At 36.1% G+C, this 19,990-nt stretch overlaps 1 protein-coding gene across 1 annotated transcript in view; it reads right to left on the bottom strand.

Moving 5' to 3' along the window:
• The window catches only part of ZRANB3 (zinc finger RANBP2-type containing 3), a 258,475-nt gene that overhangs the window by 86,724 nt on the left and 151,761 nt on the right, over positions 1 to 19,990 (bottom strand). Inside the window, exons 5-8 of the mRNA XM_044666614.1 lie at positions 19,529 to 19,760; positions 7,835 to 7,920; positions 3,487 to 3,658; positions 1,862 to 1,996 (exon numbers count right to left, since the gene is read on the bottom strand). Coding sequence (XP_044522549.1) covers positions 1,862 to 1,996; positions 3,487 to 3,658; positions 7,835 to 7,920; positions 19,529 to 19,760 — 625 coding nt within the window. The remainder of the gene's footprint in view (positions 1 to 1,861; positions 1,997 to 3,486; positions 3,659 to 7,834; positions 7,921 to 19,528; positions 19,761 to 19,990) is intronic.

The following is a 19,990-nucleotide window of genomic DNA, read 5'->3' as shown; positions in this document are numbered from 1 at the left end:
CACTATAACATCACAAAAATCACTTCACAGCTCTCCATCTTAGTTTTTTCATTTGTGAAGAAAAAAGGGTGGACTTAATCAAATGTGTCAAACTCAAGGCATGCAAAACTCCTAAGTGCATTCAGACTAAGATGTAACTGGGAAATGTTTAACAATAAATAAAAATTCAATACAATATACTGTACATTTGTGGCTTTCTACATCAATATGTAACCTGCAAGGATTTATTTCTGTAATGCAAGGTAGCTAACAGAAACTTTTTGCTTCTGTAATTTCTAATGGTCACAAAAAGTCAGTTAAGCATCTTACAATCTTCAGAAAGTCAGTTAGAACTTAAAGCTATAAATAGAAGTGAAGTTCCAACTGACTGGGCTTTTGCCTTCTGGCTTTCGCTGTGGATGTTGGCTCTTGCTTTGGCTTAACCTATTGGCTTTGGCTTTACTTTGGCCTTGGCCTGTGCTTGTTTTGTCTTGGGGAAATTCGGACCTATCTCATTTCTCTGGACCTCTCCCTGATCTCCCATCTCCATCCCTCCCCTTCCCTGATTTTCCTTTGGGTCCTGGTGGAAGGGAGGGCTTGGTGATTAGACATTGTGGGTTTGGTTTCTATAGGCTAGTAGAATATCTTCAAATAAGTTGCCCCTAGTTTTAATGATTTCATAAAGACTTTACTTAAAAGGCAGTCAAATCTTCCTGACTGGGAGAGCCGGACTCTCTCTGTCTAAACCTCTCCACGACCCATCCCCCACCCTCACCCCTCTCTCTAGCAGCAGTTAAAAAACCCTGAACCCCTCCCCCTTCTGACTGACCCTGGTATTAATAAATCCCCTTGTTACCTATTCAAACCCTCTGGTGAATCATTGTGTTGAAAATTAAGACAAGGGCTCAAGGGGAAGGAATCATTTTTTTCTTTTATTTCTTGAAAGAACTGGGGGCATCCATTATGGCAGGAAGTACCTCCCCAAGGCTTCCTCCAGCCCTCAGTTTGACTGGCAGGGAGGGGCCCTCTCCACTCCTCCCTCAAGAGACTAACAAGAGAAACCCTCCAGCCAAACCTAAACATTTCTTACTGGCCCTGGTTTCCTCCCTGTATCCTCTGTCTCAAGCCTCTGAGAATAAACCTGTTTGAGCTGCCCTCCCCTACATACCCCATTTCCTTTATCTCCTAGATACCTTCCCATACCTTCATTCCTCCTCCATCACCTTATAATCACCTAATATCCCCTTTATCCTTCCTTACACCCAAACTGCGTTCCTTGACCCACTCAGATTACCTTATTTACTTTTTTGATAACACTTCTCTATGATTTGACACCATTGAACTAGCTGACCTCTAATCTAAGGTGCCTTCAGGTCTATGACTACTTTATAATCACAGCTTGTAGATCTGAAAGTTTTTTAAATAACTTCTACTTACAATAGAAAAGTAATAAAGGTAAGCAAAATTAGGTGCATCTATTTTAAAAACTAAAGACAAAGGAAGGCTACATTTAACTAAAAAAAAAAAAAAATGCCGAATTCAGACATATCCTAGCTGTGTGACCCTAGGCAAGCCACTTAACTCCAATTGCTTCATCTTTACCACTCTCCTGCCTTAGAATTAATTCCAAGACAAAAGGCAAGGGTCAAAAAAACAAAAACAGACAAACCAATTTGATATAAAAATAAGATGAAACCATAAGAACAGAAGAGAATAAGGTATTTATGATACCTTAATGTGTAGATGGAAAAACAAGATGTATAAGGGTGAAGTGGAATGACACAAGGGGCAGTCTACAAATAAGATGTTAAACTAACTAAATTATTTAAAATAATTCCCATCAATAAAGCAAATAGGATAACACAGAACTTTTCAAGAATACCTTGGCAATAGCTGTTTGCTTAAACATGCGGGTCATCAACCCCATGACTTGAAAAAAGTGGCTACCAGTCTCATTGGCATCTGAATGTGGAGCCCTCATTAATTTCTCCCATTCTTCAAAGCTAGTATTCAATTCCTATGTGGGAGGAAAGAACAATGTTTAGGAACACAGTATAAAGGGCAGAACAATTAATTCAACTGTGAATCATGTCCTACTTTTTTCTGCTACAGAAAGGTGGAGAGAGAAAATTCCCAAAGATACCAGCCTGCTCATACAAAAACGTCAATGCAGGGGTAGGTCAGTCACATGTTCCTACCAATTATAGAAACCAATGACAAGCTGTGGGTGAAAATAAAGCACTTTGCTAACATCATAAATCAAACACAAAGAGCTTTCTCTTAAGGAGAAACAATTTGCAAAGCAAAAAGAAAAAATCTAATTATGTAAGAAAGCGGGGGGCTTAGAAAAATATATCGTAATGAGTTACTTTTATAGCAGGATATAGTTTTATTTAAACAGGCACAAAGACCTGGGGAATGTTACTTAATTAAATAAAAATGCAGTAGAATCAGATATTGACTGTCTTAAATTATATTTTCTTTTACAGTGTAGGAATAACTGAATGTAAAGTCATTTTATTCTTATTTTAGAAAGAATGTTGGAAATATGCTTGGCATAAATCTACCAAGATTGGAAGATGATGCAGTTTCTGTCAAAAAGTCTCTTATATAAGCCCAGATTTAAGCAGATTTAACAATATGAAAACTAAATTCTTCAGATGTAAGTGCATATGAGGTTTCAACAACATAATTTATTTTTGGTTTTCTAGTGTGATGATTAGCACATTTCACAGGATGATAACAGACCTGGAAGCAGATCTCTGGGGTAGGGCTATACCCAAATTATACAAGTAGACAGTGGATTGGACTATCCTGTCCTCAAAAATCTCCAGGGTAGGAGACTCCACAACCACATTAATAATTAATTTCAGTATGCCATTATATGTTCTGAGGAAATAAATCTTTCCTTAATGCTTAAGATAAATACTTCTTGCTGTAATATTAGTCCTCTTTTTTTGTCATCTGAGGGAAAAAAAGATTATCACTATTTATATAATAATTCTCCACATGCTTAAAATCTTTAACTGTTTTTCAACTTTCTTATAACAAAAGGATAAAAAACAGTTCACTTTTTCTAATTTAGTATATCCTAAACTTATTTTGCCCTGGGCTTGACAAAACTCATCAACAATGGTCAAAGAACATAGGATGCCATTAGTATAAACACTGAGGATGAAGATTTTAAAAGTAAAACAGTAGAATTAAGCCCAGTTTTATATATGAAAAAAATCAGAATTCGAAGCTTTTAAAATACACAATTTCATGCTTAATTACTTAGTATTTCAATGATAGTTACAATATTGAAATTCTTATCGAACACCCATACTCTTGGACCACCAGGGTTCTTTGAACAATGTAACTCGGAAAATGATGCTCCTAATTAATTACAACTCTTTCACACAGGCAGCTTTTTATTTCTGCAATTTTTTAAAATGCACATTCTGCAATAACTTTATTATTTTTAGAAATAGCTTAGAATATGATTTTTGAACAAGTAAAGGATACCTTAGCTGCTGCAGAAGGAAGATCAAATGGAATACGTTGTCTAATTTTAGGGGGTAGTTGAGTTAAAACTTCATTCTTTAATCTCCTAATCATTATATTACTTAATAGCTGATGAAGTTCACTCAAATTGGATGCACCTCTGCAGTCCCACTGAGCTCTTTTACCAAAATACCTGGAAAAAAGGAAGAAGAATGCTCCAAAGAACTGATTTGATATGGAATTATTTTCCCAATCAAGGACTTTTTCACAGCTATTTCTCAATGCAATCTGGTTACACAACTCATCCATTATAATATTACTACAAATAAAAAGTAGTTGAATGTAGGATCTCCCATTTCTAGGCTTCAATCCATTGAGCTCCCCAGCTCCCCCAAAATCAAATAGTCTTTGAGGCAACGAGGGAAGAATCAGGCCTGCAGATGGAAGGTCATGAATTCAAATGTGGCCTCAGATACTTGCTAGCTATGGGACCCTCAACAAGTCACTTAACGCCCAATGCCTGGCCCTCACTGCTCTCCTGCTTTGGAACCAATACTTAACATTGATTCCAAGACAGAAGATAAAGGTTTAAAAAAAATGAAACAGTTTTCACACTCAATGGGCTAACATGTTATCAGGGAGACAATACACATGTATAAGTATTTCCAATTCAGGATGTCTAATAAGCAGTGTAATATGGAAAATGGCAGGTCATTGGGCCTATTTTCAACATCTCAGATCTTAGCTTGGGCACCAACTCCATTTGCCGAGTGGCTCCTTTTACTCTCACAGACCCCATTAGTGCACAATTTACTGGTGCAGATTTCAACACAGACCGGGTTGCTCCGGTGTCAGCAGTTGGTTTTCAGCAGTCAGCATTGAGAGACTGAGGTGGAGGTAAGGAGACAGGAAAAAAGTTGAGGCTAGATAAAAAAATTTGAGCATCATCTGCATAGAGATAATAATAATTTCAGCTCTCTGCATGAGAGCTGAAATCATTGAGTGGAATATCATAGAGGAGGAAGAGAAGAGGATGGATCCTTGAGGAACCCCTAAGAAAACAGACCAAAAAGCTATTAGCTATTATGTAACATAAAGAATAGGAGAGAACAGCCTCACAATATTCTTGAGAGGAAAAGAAAGTGATCAAGTGTCAAAGACTGAAGGAGAGGACAAAAAGGATGAGAAATAAGAAATAGCCATTAGATTTGTCAAGGAAGAGACCACTGATAATTAAGAAGAAGACATGAAGAACTAAGCCACCTTGGATTGCAGCAAACCTGGGCCTTACGTTTAAATTTTTAAAAAAATAGACTTGCTAGTCTCATCTGGAATCCCTGCATATGATAATCAATCCCCTCCTCCACTTCATCACCCCACTACCACCCAGTAGAATACTCTCCAAAATATAACTTCCTTAAGGGCAGGCCAGTGGAAGTCATTAATAAATGCTTGCTGAAAGGAACAAGGTAGAATTTGCTTAACTAAGTTAATGGAATTCGTTCAGGGTTAAGGAGAAAATTAGAGATTTACTTAACCTTTCTAAAACTCTCTTCGCAAGGTTCTATACCAAAAATTAAACGAATGATTCAGTCACCACAAGACTGAGGAGGAGGCTTTCCTGTCATGAATATGGAACTGTGCTACAGACAGGAAATAAATGATAGGGATAAATGATACATCTGTGAAAGGAGAAAATTTAAAGTGCTTGATTCCTCAGGAATCACTAATAGTTTCAATTTTATTTAACATTTTAATAAACGATCTGGGGGAGGAAATGTGCTAATTATCAGATGACATTAAATTCTTCCACGTAGCAAAGAGCCAAGATAATGGTGATAAAAGATAGGAAAAATCTTATGAATTTGTGAAAATGGAAAGAAAAGTAGCATATGAATTATAATCTGATAAAAATCATGACACTTATTAAAATGAAGGGTTCTGAGCTATCAGTTGGAAAGCATAAAATAAACTTGAGAGACTTTGTAGACCAACAGTTCTTAAAGAATGAACTGAAGACAACAGGGGTCAAAACTATGAGGTCAAAACTATATTTATAATAAAATTAAGACATTATACGCCCATTTAAATACTCTTCATTTTTCTTATTATATGCCTATAAGGCAATATTTTCTTCATATACTTAAACTCCCCCAAAATATCATAACACAACTGAATGCAAAAACAGATATGAAAATCTAATTGTCTTCTATTAAGGCACACATTAAAGGAATTAGAAAAAAATAAATGTGAAATAATGCCATTTTTCTCACTTATTTTTTTGGGGGAGTTATTTTCATAAAAAAGTTATTTACTTTAATGTTTATTATTGCTGATTTTAAATAAATGTTTTATTTTTACCAGTTTAATTTCTAATACAGTAAATATTGACATGTTATACTCCCATAAACAAGAATTCTTCTAGGTCCATAAATAACTTTTAAGATTACAAAGGAGTCATTAGATCCTGCTGTGAGGACATCATTCCATTGAGTTGCAACATCCAAAAAAAGAGAATAAAATTTTAGCTATCACTAAAATAGTATAAAAAAAACAGAAACAATTATCCTACTCATTAACTCCTGGAATATTACTTGTTATTCTGGTCAGGCATTTATAGTAAATTAGAATTATTACTTAAGCTTCATAACAGTGTCTAGAATAGAGCCAAATGATCATATAGTGGGAAATCAATTGATATTAAAGGATTATTGTTGACTTTTAGTGAAGCAAAGGAAAACCAATTCTTGGAATTATATACTACTAAAAATAAAATCTCTACTATTTAATATTCCTTTTTTGGTATACTTTTTAAAAAGCCTAGAGAAGAGATGATTATTATAGTGGCCAAGTTGGTACTCATTTGAATTTATCATCGCGAGCTGATTTCATTAAATAAAACCATTCAGCATCCAGAGAAACTAATTAAACAATTTGAATCAATCCATAACCACTTACATTAAAATTATAGCACTATAATCTCCTGATATACTAATCAATAAACCAAGGAACTGTTGTGAGAAAGATTACTTAGTTATTATTTAGGAGACCTAGCAGGAAGGGCTAGAGAATTCTAAATGGAATGGGGAAGCAGGAAGTGTGGCCTCTCTCTCTGAGACGGACTCCATGGTGGTTGGGACAAGTTGTAACTGACCCTGAGAGACCTCAGAGGAAATGGAGTTTGTACCCTGATTCCCTGGGATCCTGAAGAAAGACTGTCATCTACTTGTGGAAGATTTTTGGTAGAGACTATTAATCCCAACCCGAGTTGTAGGTTAACTTGGGCTGGGTTAGCTCCCAGAATTTACCCCCCAGAAAGAGTACTGCTAGTGGTCCTGGAAGAGCTGTAACATCGCTGGAGTGTGTCAGGACTCTACTGTGAAGATACCCACTTCTGTCCTGCTATCCTTGGGCCCTGCCTTGCTTTTAGGTCTCAGTTCAGTGTAGATAAGTCCCTCCCCTGATCCTGTGGTTTGCCCATAGTCTGGAAGTGTAGAAACCCCTATTCCCATCCTTTAGACCATAGTTCCCTTAATTAAATTTGTTGCAAACTCTTGTCATTTGCTTGCTAGTTTCCAAAGGCCCCTTGTCTAGATGGTGCAGTTAGGCCTAACTGTCACTTCTCTCAACAGACATTTTCCTTAACAGTTAAACCCAGTATCCCTAACTTGTTAAGTCCCCACCTTTTGTCATTTGTGTCTCCTACACATCCTTCTGAACCCACATATAATATTTAAGTTATCTCCCCTGGTTTTCTCCATAAAAGAACCCCACAACGTTTTTTTGGCTTTTTTGGGGGGAGGATTTATCTTTATTTTAGTTAAAAGAGAAAAGCTAGAATACAAAAATAGAATAATGATTGTCACTTTTATTTGTCTTATTCCTTTTCTGGGATGTTAAAATGACCTTCATTTTACTTATTTAACATAAAATATCAACAACTTTGGGTTGTGAAAGACATCAATCCTATGAAAAAAAGTCATTGAAGTTATTATAAAATCAAGGGAAGCACACTTAAATGACCTTAATGACATTTATTTGATTTGCATTAGAGAGGACTAATCCAAACTTTTAAAATCCTTCAGAGTTAAGATCCTAGGTGTAAATCATATCCCCCAGCTTATATGTGAATTTAATGAGATTAATTTGTGGCATCATTCAACAACTCACACCAATGTGAAAGTCATTGGTAAATATGCTTTATTTTTAATCCTACAACACTGGTATAACTCAGTCTATAGACAAATGATCTGCAGTATGATGGTACAAAAACCTAATGACCACACAGTGTGTGTATATATACATACATGTGTATCTATATGTACATATACATATAATGAAAAAGAGAGAGAAGTTTAGGAGTAGGTACCTGAGATGAGCATTACAATATCTTTTTGCATATTCAGTCCATGTTCCAAATCGTTTTGGGTAAAGAGCATCAATCTGCATAAAAAGCTAAAAAACAAAAATGATAAAATATAGGTATATATTTTCCACTTAAACTAAATTATTTTAAGCATATTATATCAATAATATTTTAAAATTTCTTCCAACTAGAACTCATTTTTTCTTCATCAGTTGAAAACACATGGTATTTAAGTAGCAATCTATCAACAACCATTTATAATGTAATACTACTTTATGCCCTAGGTATTAGAGATACCAAGGTAAAATTAAATAGTCTTGGCCTTTAGGGAACTTACATTCTTTTAGAGAGAGGAGACTACACATACATATGTAGTGTACATACAAAACAAATACAAAGCAATTTCAGGGGAGACATTAAAAGCTGAAGAATATCAGAAAAAGCCTCCTATAAGAAGGAGTTAGCATTTGAACTGAGCTTTTAAAGAAGATAAAGTAGAAAGAGAAAGTTTTTTTAAAGAAGATGAAGTAGAGATAATAAGTAGAGGTGAGATGTGAATACCTCCTGGGCATGGGTAACAATCTGTGGAGAAATATGGACACTAGAGATGGAATGCTATATGGCAAAAATGTTAAGAACGCTAGTTTGGCTACACCATAGAATACATAAAGGAAAGTAATTTGTAAAGTCCGGAAAGGCAGAAGTATTTTTAAATGTTGAATAAACTATTTTGTATTTAATCTAAGAAATAATAGGGGGCCAGCACAGTATAATGAGGAGAGGAGTGACAATGTTAAGAACTGTATTTTAGGAAAATAACTTCAGCATCTGTGGGAAGAATGGGATCCCAACTTGAGATACACAATTGCAACAACCCTTGCAAAAGTTGATGAGACCCAAATCTAGGGTGGAAACCCCATGAGGTGGTTAGAGAGGAGACAAATAAAAGGGATATGAAAAAAAAAAAAAGACTTGGCAATTGAGTTGGTATACAAAATTAGGTGGAGATGGAAGATGCTGATAACTCCTAGATGGATGGAAGCAAATGGCGATCTCAACAGAAGGAAGAGAATAAGTTTGAATTTAGACATGCTGAGTTTGAAATGTCTATGGGAAAACAGTTTGAAATGCCCAATAGGCAGCTGGGGATCTGGAGAAGGAGAAGACACTAAAGCTACACAGACTGTAAGATACATCGAGACTATAGGATTACAGATCTGGAAGCCCTCTACATTTGTGAAGAAATTATAATTAATCCTAAAGGAGTTGATGGACCTACAATGCAAAAATCATAGAGAAAAGGGTGTAGGATAGAGCTGTGACATACACCAACAATTAGAGGGTAAAATATGGATGGTGTGATACCAAGGAAGACTGAGAAGGAAGAGTCAGCTGGGTAGGAGAATCAGGAGATGCTGGTGTTATAAAAACATAGGGAAGAGGAAAAGGTGGTAAATAGTGACAAATGCTGAAGAGATCAGGGAAAAGGATTAGCAAAAGGCCTTTGGATTTCTCACTGTTAACTTTGGAAAAAGATATTTCAGTTGGCTGATGGGGTGAAAAGCTAGAATGCAAATGGTTGAGAATTGAATAAGAAGAGTAGGAACAATGGAGTAAGGAGGATAAAAAGCTTTTCCCAGAAATTTTGTTGTGAAAGGAAGGATAGTTTGGAGGCACAGTTGTTGAGTTTATTTGATTATCTAGCATAATTAGAAGTAGAGATTAATACCAGAGAAAGAATTTTTTCCTTGTTCTCTCTAAGGCATGGCCAGGGAAAAATCACTGTGGTCATTTTAAGGAACATTGGCATTGTGGGAAGGCAGTTGGAGAACTCAGGGCCACTCTTGAACTCACTGTCTTGAACAGGTGGCTGGAGATTTCTCTCTCACTATCTGTTAGTAATTTTGGTTAAAGTTAACTATGGGAAGTTGGAAGAACATCTGTGAACATTTGTTTGGGATTCAGTGTTTTCGCCCAGAGAGAGGAAGCTGCCAATACGGGCCTCTGTTGGCTCTCACTGGAACAGCATGAGGTCTGACACCCTGCTGGGGAGAGTCATAGGAAGCTAGTGATTTCTAACTGTAACATCTAGACTATCTATCCAAAGCCCAATTCTATTTATCTAAAATTATTCTAATATATAAACTTCAAATACTAATAACCTCCTTAAATTATTTATCAGAATTTATAAGGTGAAAAGGACCAATGGTTTAAAATCCTGGGAAAATTCTGTAATTCGAGATGATGTTAACTTGGATGGACAGGAAATAGCTGAGCTTTGTTCTGATGTTACTGTTTTAGCTCCTGTGTTGAAAACTTTCCACCTCCCAATAGTACTGAACCATATGTGTCTGTGACTACTGGAGATCAGATTTACGACCTTCTTGTGGACATGGGGGCCTGTAAATCTGTTTTGCAAAGCTTTCCTGAGAATTGTAGAGCTGTTGGAACAAAGGATGTTGTTGGTGCTACAGGTGTGACTCAGAAAGTAGCTAAATTGCAACCAAAAATGGTAACTCTAGGACCACTTTCGGTGGAACATGCATTTTTGTGTGTTCCAGAATATCCAATGAATCTTTTGGGAAGAGATTTGTTGTGTAAATTGCGGGCTACAATCCAATGTGCTGAATCTGGTGATATTTCTTTGCATCTCCCAGAGGAACCTTTGAAGGCCTTTCCATTGCTTTTCTTAGATTCTAGCAGTACAGAGGATGACTTTGGCACTATCTATCCAATACCTGAGGATATACCCAAGGACTTGTGGTCAAAATCATCAACAGATGTTGGGTTGCTAAAATCAGCTATTCCAGGCAGGGTGAGGACAAAGGAAGGACCAGTTCCTTGTGTGCCTCAGTATCCCTTGACTAAGGAGGCAATAGATGGTATTCGTCCAATTATTGAGTCCCTAATCCAACAAGGGATAATAATACCATGCTTTTCTGAGTACAATACACCAATTTTATCTATAAAGAAGCCAAAACCAGATGAAAATGGCCGACCTGTTTACCGATTTATTCAAGATCTAAGAGCGGTAAATGATTATGTCATCAAGACACATCCAGTTGTCCCAAGTCCAGCTGCTATAATTTCTTCCATTCCAAGTCAAGCTAGATATTTCACTGTGGTAGATTTATGTTCTGCGTTTTTCTCTATACCAATTCATGAGGATTCTCAAAAGATCTTTGCTTCCACTTGGGAAAAGACGCAGTAGACGTGGACTCATCTCCCATAAGGGTATACTGACTCACCTTCTCAGTTCTCTCAAATTCTAAATAGAGATCTGAAAACTATTAAATTTAAAGAGAGTACATTGGTGCATTTTGTGGATGATATTCTTTTGGCATCTCTAAATGCAAAGGTGTGTCTTAGGGATAGCAAGATTCTTTTGATTGAATTGTATAAATGAGGACATAAAATCTCCAGGGCAAAATTACAATTCGTTTTGCCCAGAGTGCAATATCTCGGATTCATGTTGTCAGAGGGTTCCAAAAGTATTACACAAAAGAGAATAGCTGACATACAGAAATTGAGTGCACCTAAGACCAAAAAACAACTTAGAGCTATTCTTGGAACTACTGTTTTCTATAGACAATGGATTCCTGGATATAGTGAGATCACTAAGTGTTTGACAGATCTGACCAGGAATACAGAACCAGAACCTCTGAAACTAAAGCCTGAACATCGTTTAGCCTTGGATAAGCTGAAAGAAGCCATTCTATCTGCACCTGCGTTAAGAATCCCAGACTATGAGAAACCTTTTCAGCTGTTTGTTAACGAAACAAAGGGTATAGCTTCTGGTGTGTTGACACAGACACTTGGACAAAGTTATCATCCAATTGGATATTACAGCTGTCAATTAGATCCAATAGCTGCGGGGATAGTACCCTGTCTAAGGGGGGGGGGGTTAGCAGCAGCAGCTGTGTTAGTCCAGAAGTCAGCTGATCTAGTTTTGGGATGTCCTTTGACTGTCTATTGTTCATATCAGATAGAAGCACTAATGAGGAAGTTTTGTACTCAAGCGTATTCAGACCAACGAATAGCTGAGTATAAAATTATTCTCTTAGGTAGTGAGTACATCCAGTTGAAGAGATGTAGCATACTTAATCCAGCTACTCTTCTTCCTGATTTACCAAAGAACAGTGAGCCATTGCATGAATGTGTTGAGGTAGTAGATTTTGTGGATATGCCTAGGATGGATTTAAAAGACACTCCACTCAAAAATCCAGACTGGGTGTTATTCACAGATGGATTATCCTATTTATGTAATGGAATCAGATGTACTGGTGCTGCAGTTGTTACAGAATTTGAGAGACTGTGGTATGGCTCATTACCTAGTAATCTTAGGGCTAAGGGTACTGAATTGGTGGCATTGAAGCAAGCAAGTCTTCTAGCTGAAGGTAAAAGTGTGAATATTTACACAGACTCTCGATATGCATTTTCTGTTTGCCATGCAATAGGAATGATCTGGAAACAATGAGGTTTTATTACTGCATGCTGGAAAACCAATAGTTCATGCAGGAATAATAACTGAGTTGTTAGAAGCAATCCAAAAGCCAAAACAGCTGGCAGTAATTCATTGTCAGAGTCATACTCGTGGTAGAGATTCAGTCTCTAAAGGAATTCACAGAGCTGATATCACTGTGAAGTATGCAGCCCAGAATGCTCCAATTTATGTAATGAATTTAACATCTATTGATTCTGATGATTTAGAAAAAGCTTATATAGACTCAGATATCCAGAAATGCAAGGATAAATTTGGAGCTAGGAAAGAACATGGTATATGGATTACTGATACAGGAAGACCATTGTTACCAAAAGATTTGTATACCTATTTGTGTCAAGCCATCCACACAAAAAGTCATTTTGGTACACAAGCTGTTGTGGATTCCATCAGGAGACAATGGGTTGCTCCTGGAATAAGTACTGTTGCAAATGAGATCTGTAATAGCTGTCCAGTCTGCCAAGAGTTCAATCAGAGTGCATTCAGAAAGAAAGGTTTGGGTGGTAGACCTTTAGCATACTGTCCATTTGAGAGTTTACAGATTGACTACATCTGTATGCCTAAAGCTGGAAGATACAAGTATTGTCTTGTGATAGTGGATAGACTAACTAAATGGCCTGAAGCTTTTCCATCAAATACCAATACAGCTAGTTTTGTGGTGAAAGTGTTAATCAAGGAAATTGTACCTAGATTTGGTGTACCTTTAACCATAGATTTGGATAAGGGATTTCATTTCACTCAGGATATCCTTAGAAGAGTCTATGAGAATTTAGGAATAACACCTAAATATCATGTTCCTTATCACCGGCAAAGTTCAGGTCAGGTGGAGCACATGAATAGGGAATTCAAGACTATGGTTGGGAAACTCTGTGCTGAAATGCATCTCAAATGGCCAGAGATTCTTCCCATAGCTTTGTTTTACCTATGTACGAGACCAAGAGCGGATCTACATATATCATCGTATGAGATGCTCTTTGGACATGCTCCACTACAGGCAAAAACTTGTAAGGCTGCTTATGCATCACTCTTAGGAGGTGATTGCCAAATTGCTTCATATTTGAGTGCTTTACAGTAGAGGCTAAAAGAATTACAAGATATGGGAGTATTAATTCAATCTGGTCCATTGGATTATTTTCTTCATAATTTTCTTCATAATTTTCAACTAGGTGATATGGTCTATGTGAAAAATTTTGCCAAAACATCGGCAACAGAACAAAATTGGGTAGGTTCTTATATGGTTGTATTAGTTTCACCATCTTCTGTGACAGTTTTAGGTAGAGATTCGTGGTATCATTGTTCTCATATTGAATTAGCACATGGTATAGATACTGAAAATGTAGAAATTATTAATAATGAAGAAGGTGAAATTGTATAATTTGAGATCTTCAGTCAATTAGAGTCTGCAGTCAGAAAATTCAATAAGGAGAGGTCCATTCCAGCAGAAGAGGATCTTCAGATGGAAGAGGACATGGATGGATAAAAAGGATCCAGGATTCAGGATTTATGGACTTTGTATTGAGACTGATGAACTTATGAATTGAACTGATCAAAACTTTGTTTTCAAGGATTTTCCTAAAGAAGATGATTAATCACGGACAATTTGGATAAATGGTTGGAAAGTATTTTGGGTAATGTAAATAGTATCACTACATACTCAAATACGCATCCAACATTGCACATAAAACTATCAAGAACTTCGATGAAGAAAAGGAGAAGAAAGGGAGGGAAGAAGAGATTACCTAGGAAAATGGGACNAAGAAGAAAGAAGAAAGAAGAAAGAAGAAAAAAGAAAATGAAGAAAGAAGGAGGAGGAGAAGAAGAAGAAGAGATTGTGTAATTTGAGATCTTCAGTCAATTAGAGTCTGCAGTCAGAAAGTTCAGTAAGGAGAGGACCATTCAAGTGGAAGAGGACGTTGGGATGGAAGAAGACATGGATGAAGAGGATTTAGGATTTATGGACTTTGTATTAAGACTGATGGACTCATGAATTGAACTGATAAAAAATTCATTTTCAAGGATTTTCTTAAAGAAGAGGATTAATCATTGACAATTTGGATTAAATAGTTTGGAAGTATTTTGGGTAATGTATATAGTATCATTACATACTCATATGCATCCAACATTGCACATAAAACTATCAAGACCTTCGATGGAAAAGAGGAGAAGAAGAGGAAAACCGGAGAGAAGAGGAGAAAAGAAGAGAGGAGAAGATTTCCTAGAGGAATGGAACATCAGAAGGAGAAAGGAGATCTGCAGGAGTTCTGGAGTTTTGGTAGGTTTCATACATCCATCAGTAACATGTTGCAACACAATATAACAAAGAAACAACATAACAAATCAGATACATACAAAACAAACATGTTAGGATATATTATGTTCCTTATGGAATGAAACAATGTATAGATACAAACAAAATTAAAATTAGCTATAGGATAAGTAAGTACTAACAAGAGATAGTTACTAACAAAGATTAGCTAGTTATTTAGGTAGCTATAGCTAGACTAATATACTAATATCATAGGGATAGTTTAGAATAGTTTAGTGAAATATATATAGTATTGGATTAGGTTAGAGGATAAGATAAGGTACTAATGTACATTACAGTGCAAATACAACAAACATAACAAAATTGCATTACATGAAGAACATATAACACATTACAGATCACACATCACGAATAATGTAAATATTTGTGTAAATAGTATGTGTATATTGTAAATTGTATTATAGTGTAAGTACTGTATATATGTAAAGGGTGCACGTATGCATGTTTGATATGTATATATTGTGTATACATCCATGTATATATGTGTATCATACATGTTTGTATTATGTATGTATTGTATGTATGTGTCATGTGTGTATAGCTGTAAATTCTGTGAATACTTTGATATAATTGAGTTGCAAACATTTAAATGTAATTTGCATAAGGGAGTATGATGTTTTGTTTTAATTTTGAAGTAAAGACTTATGCAATGTTGTGTTAAAATGTATTTTCCAAAATGGTTTGCATTTATTAGTTGGTAGGATATTTCTGTATTAGGAGTTATGTTTGATATTTGTTTTGACTTTTGTGTTGATATTTCATATTTGCTGTTGATTTTGTTGGAAATTTTGCATTGTTACTTGTTGCTTTATGCTTTGAACTATGTAACTGTTCAATGTATTTATCCTTTTACCGTTCCTTGTTGAAATCCTTAGTGTAGGGTAGAGTAGGATAGTGTTAGATAGAATAGAGTTAGTGTAGGTTGTTTGTTATTTTGGGTTAGAATTTTAGTTTAGTTTGTAGTGCACAAATACCAAAATTTTGTTAATTTTGGCTTTGTGCAAAGGGGGGAACTGTTATGAGGAAGATTAGTTAGTAATTAATTAAGAATTAAGGTTCATCTAGCAGGAAGGGCTGGAGCTGGAGAATTCCAAGATGGAATGAAGGAGCAGGAAGAGGTGCTTGTGCCCTAAGAGAGAGACTCCATTAGGGATTGGCACAAACTGTTGTTAGCCCTGGGAGATCTCAGAGTAAAGGACACCCTGCTTCCTGATTTCCCTGGGATCCTGAGTGGTAGTAGCATCTAGAAAAGAGGACAAGAACAACAGAGCAGCACCAAGGAAAGAGGAGAAGTTTGGGATCTGATGGACAGCATCTCAAGCACACCCTCTCTACTTGGATACCTTGGCTTTTGGCATCCTGATCATCTGTGGATTACTGTGAGATCCCCAAAGCCACCCTCAGACCCATTTGCTGGGCTGGTACCAGGTTTGAGGCCTTCACAGTGACTCCTACACTGCTCCTTTGGCCCTGTCTGCTTAGATCACTAAGATTAGAGTAGAGAAGTCCTCCCTTTGCCCTGTGGTTTTGTCTTTAGGTTTTAAGCATAGAAATCCCTTTCCCACCTTTTAGTTAAACATAATTAACCAGTTAAACCCTTTTACCTTGCCTGCTTGTTTCTAGACTCTGGCCTAGGGGAATCTGGGTGACAGTTAAGACCAAGTGCCATTCCTGTGTTAATCCAGTAAACTCTGGTCTTTCCATCCTGGTCCAGTCTCTCCTACAACCCAGTGTGTGTACCCACAACTATTTAGATTTTTTGTAACATCCCTGGTGCCCTCCATTACCTATTTTCACAACTTCCTCCATTTAACATATACTTTAGGTTCTAGTCCTATGTTCCCTGTATAGTAATAACAGCATTCTTCTTCTAGTCACTGAAGTATAAAACAATCTTTGATCTATGTAATTCTAACGTATAGCAAATACTTATATCCCATAAGATTGCAATCTCACCTCAGAGTAAGGGTCAAACAACAATTTTTCCATGACCAAGCAAATTTACTTTCTTTTGCAGATTAATTTATTCTTATACAGGAGAAGTGGAAACTAACAATGACTTTAGCTTCATGTTTTTAAAATACTTCATGAGGTATAAAGAATGCTTCACTAAGAATTGAGAGAAAAGTGTTTCTAGACTTGAAGTCTTTCTAAGACACCAAAAAGTTTTAATACTTAAATAGAAAATGTTTTCCATTCATACCAAATACTCATATTCCTTTAATAGTCTGGTTTTACTATACAACACAATTTTACTATACATAATATATATTTTATGTCCAATTATTTTGCATGCTATCTCTATCAGAATAGAGCTTACCAATATGCCTAGTATATAATATGTCCTTAATAAATGCTTGACTCATTCACAATGACCATCTCTATGTAGATGACTCCTCAAAACAAGAAACTCTACATTCTCCCTAGACACCAATGATCTACTAACAGCTATTAGTATCTCAGATTCAACAAAAATAAAACAGAACTCACCATCTTTACTCTTCAATCAATCAACAAGCATTTATAAAGGAGTTATTATATTCCAAGCACTATGCAAAGGACTGGAGATACAAAGAAAAAGGACAAAACCTTCTTGCCCTCAAGGATGTTACATTGCTATGGAAAAGACAACATGTACATGAACTATTACACACTGAGTGATATATTAAGTAGATGAAATGGAGCCATAGAAGAGAAGGCTATATTCAACAGACAGACCAGAAAAGGCCTCCAGTAGAAAATGGTGCTTGATCTAAGACTTGATAAAAGCTAGAGATTCTAAGAGATGAACTCTGAAGGAAGAGCATTCCAGACATGGAGTCAGGAGAAAGAACATTGTGTGTGAATTGCAGGAAGTTCTATATAAGAAAACTGAAAGGACAGAAGGGACCAAGTTGCAAAGAGCTTTAAATAACTAGCAAAGTACAATATATTTGATCTTAGAGGTAATAGGGAGCTGTTAGTGTTCTGGTGGGGAAGTGGGGAGGGGATGTTTGAGGGGGAGATATTGGCAGGCTTATGCTCAGTTTTATTATTTTATCACCTACACAGAAAATGGAGAGTTGAGAGACTTCACAGAAAGTTTGAACTATAGCAGCAGCAATGTGAACTTAAAGAAGTGGTAGAGGAAAAAAATGGCAAGGTTTAGCCATGATTAGATATGTAAGATGAGCAAGAATGAAGAGTCAGGACTAACACTGAAACTGTGATCTTGGGAAACTGGCAGGGTGGCAATGTCTAAAAGAAAATGAAAATTTAGAAGTCATTTATAGTCATGGAAAGTCCAGGAGGCAGACAATGAGTTCTGCCTTGGACATGTTAAATTTGAGATGTTTAACAGATATCTAGTTTGAAATTTCTGACAGACAATTGGTAATGTGTATTGGAGCTCAGGAACTTCAGGAGATTAAATAGATAGATAGACTATCTATATATTCACACACACGTATATATGTGTGTTTGTGTTGTGTAAGATAACTATTCTTTTTGCATGTGGCCATTCTGAGAGACCATGGCTGGATATAAATAACTGGGAATCCAAAGCATGGAGATGATAACTGAACCCATGGGGAGAGATAGGTCACCAAGTTAAAGAATGTATAGAAAAAAAGAGGGTCCAATACAGAATTCTGGTTCTTAGATGTGACATGGATGAATAACCAGCAAAGAAGACTAAGAAAGAAGAGTCAATCAGGGAAGCAGCAATGAAAATGCAGAGAGAGTATCCAGAAGACAAAAATAATCAAGAGTGCCAGACCTGATCTCCTCTTCTTAAACCTTTTTATTTCTCTTGATGACATAACCATTCTTCTATTCATTCAGCATCATAATGTTAGAGGCATCTTTGATTTTCTCCTCTCCACACCAGGCGCCTTCTCCAATACAGGCAGAGGCCAAGTCCTATTGATTGTACCTCCATAAAATCTCATTTGTCTCTGTCATTTTCCTCATTCATATGGCCAATCTTCTAGTTAAAAACTTCATTCTCTTGTAATCCACTGTCACAGCATCCAAATTAATCTATTTCCAATTAATCTATTTTCCATCTCTAAGGCATCTTCTACACAGTTGCCATAATAATATTCCTGAAGCACAGGTATGATATGACCATGTGACTATTCTGCTCAGTTTTTAGCAGCTCACTATTACGTCTACAATAAAATAAAAACTCCTCTATCTAGTACTTAAGGTTCTCCAGAAAAATGGCTCCAATTTACCATTGTATTTACTCACTTATGTTCCAAGTAAAGTGAACTATTTATTATTCCTCAAACTCAGCAGTACACTCCAATTTTCTATCCCTTCACATAGGTTGTTTGGAATCTAGAATGCACTTTCTGTATCCTAAAATCTTTAATATAATTCCTGATTAAAGTAAGACACCACAACTTTGATGAAACCTACTGCAGCCTACTGATTGATGGTCCTTCCATAAATTCTTATTATCTGTGAATGTAAAATCCATTAACCCCTGCCCAATTCCCCCTACCCAATCCTAATTCCTACCTTTGTCTCACCACACATGTAGGATACATGCTCCTTGAAAACAAGTATTGTTCAGTTTTTCCTATTTTTGTTATTGTTCTATCCTCAATGCCTAGATATAATGCCTTAAAACAAAGGAGATATATACTAAATACTTGCTTGTACACAGTGTTTAGGTCCACATGCTCTATTATTATAACTCTATTAGAGAATGCTTACTATAAAATTTTTTTAATGATTCCTAGCTTTCTAGCAAAAGTACTAAAAAATTCTCTCTAGTGACTAAAGTATATAAATTTGAGAACAGATTTTACAAAATCAGTAGGACATTTTTTCAATTAACTTTACTGAGAAAAGCAGACACTAAAATGACTACTTTTAATACCTCTTCAGGTCTTCCCAAAGCCGGAGTCCCAGTAAGAAGAATGGCTCTTTTAGAATTTTGTATTATTGGCAATAAAATCTTGCTTCGGGATGCATTTCTGGACTTCATGTAGTGTGATTCATCTATTATAACAACTTTAAAGTTCTGATTGTACAGAGTGTCTATCAGGAGCTCTGCATCTGTAGTTAATAGACCGTAACCTAGAACTGTCACTTTGCTGGTCGATATACTCCTAGGAAAGAAAATAGAGGTTTTAAAAAAAAAGTCAATTACCAATTTATCATAGAAAACATAAGTATTGTTGGAAGAGAGAGAAATAAAGGGGAAGAGAAGAATAAAACGAGAGACCAATAGTATTTTTGAAAAAAGATTATAATTTATGTATTCCTAGTCTAAGAGAAAAGATTATAAAATTGGAAGTTTGATTGCTTAAACTACAGTTGAAAAGCAATGATATCTAAT

Source organism: Gracilinanus agilis, chromosome 3, assembly GCF_016433145.1.
Source record: "Gracilinanus agilis isolate LMUSP501 chromosome 3, AgileGrace, whole genome shotgun sequence".
NCBI classification, from domain to species: domain Eukaryota; kingdom Metazoa; phylum Chordata; class Mammalia; order Didelphimorphia; family Didelphidae; genus Gracilinanus; species Gracilinanus agilis.
Note: the sequence above shows the minus strand (reverse complement) of the source record. Positions and strands in the feature narration are given on the sequence as shown.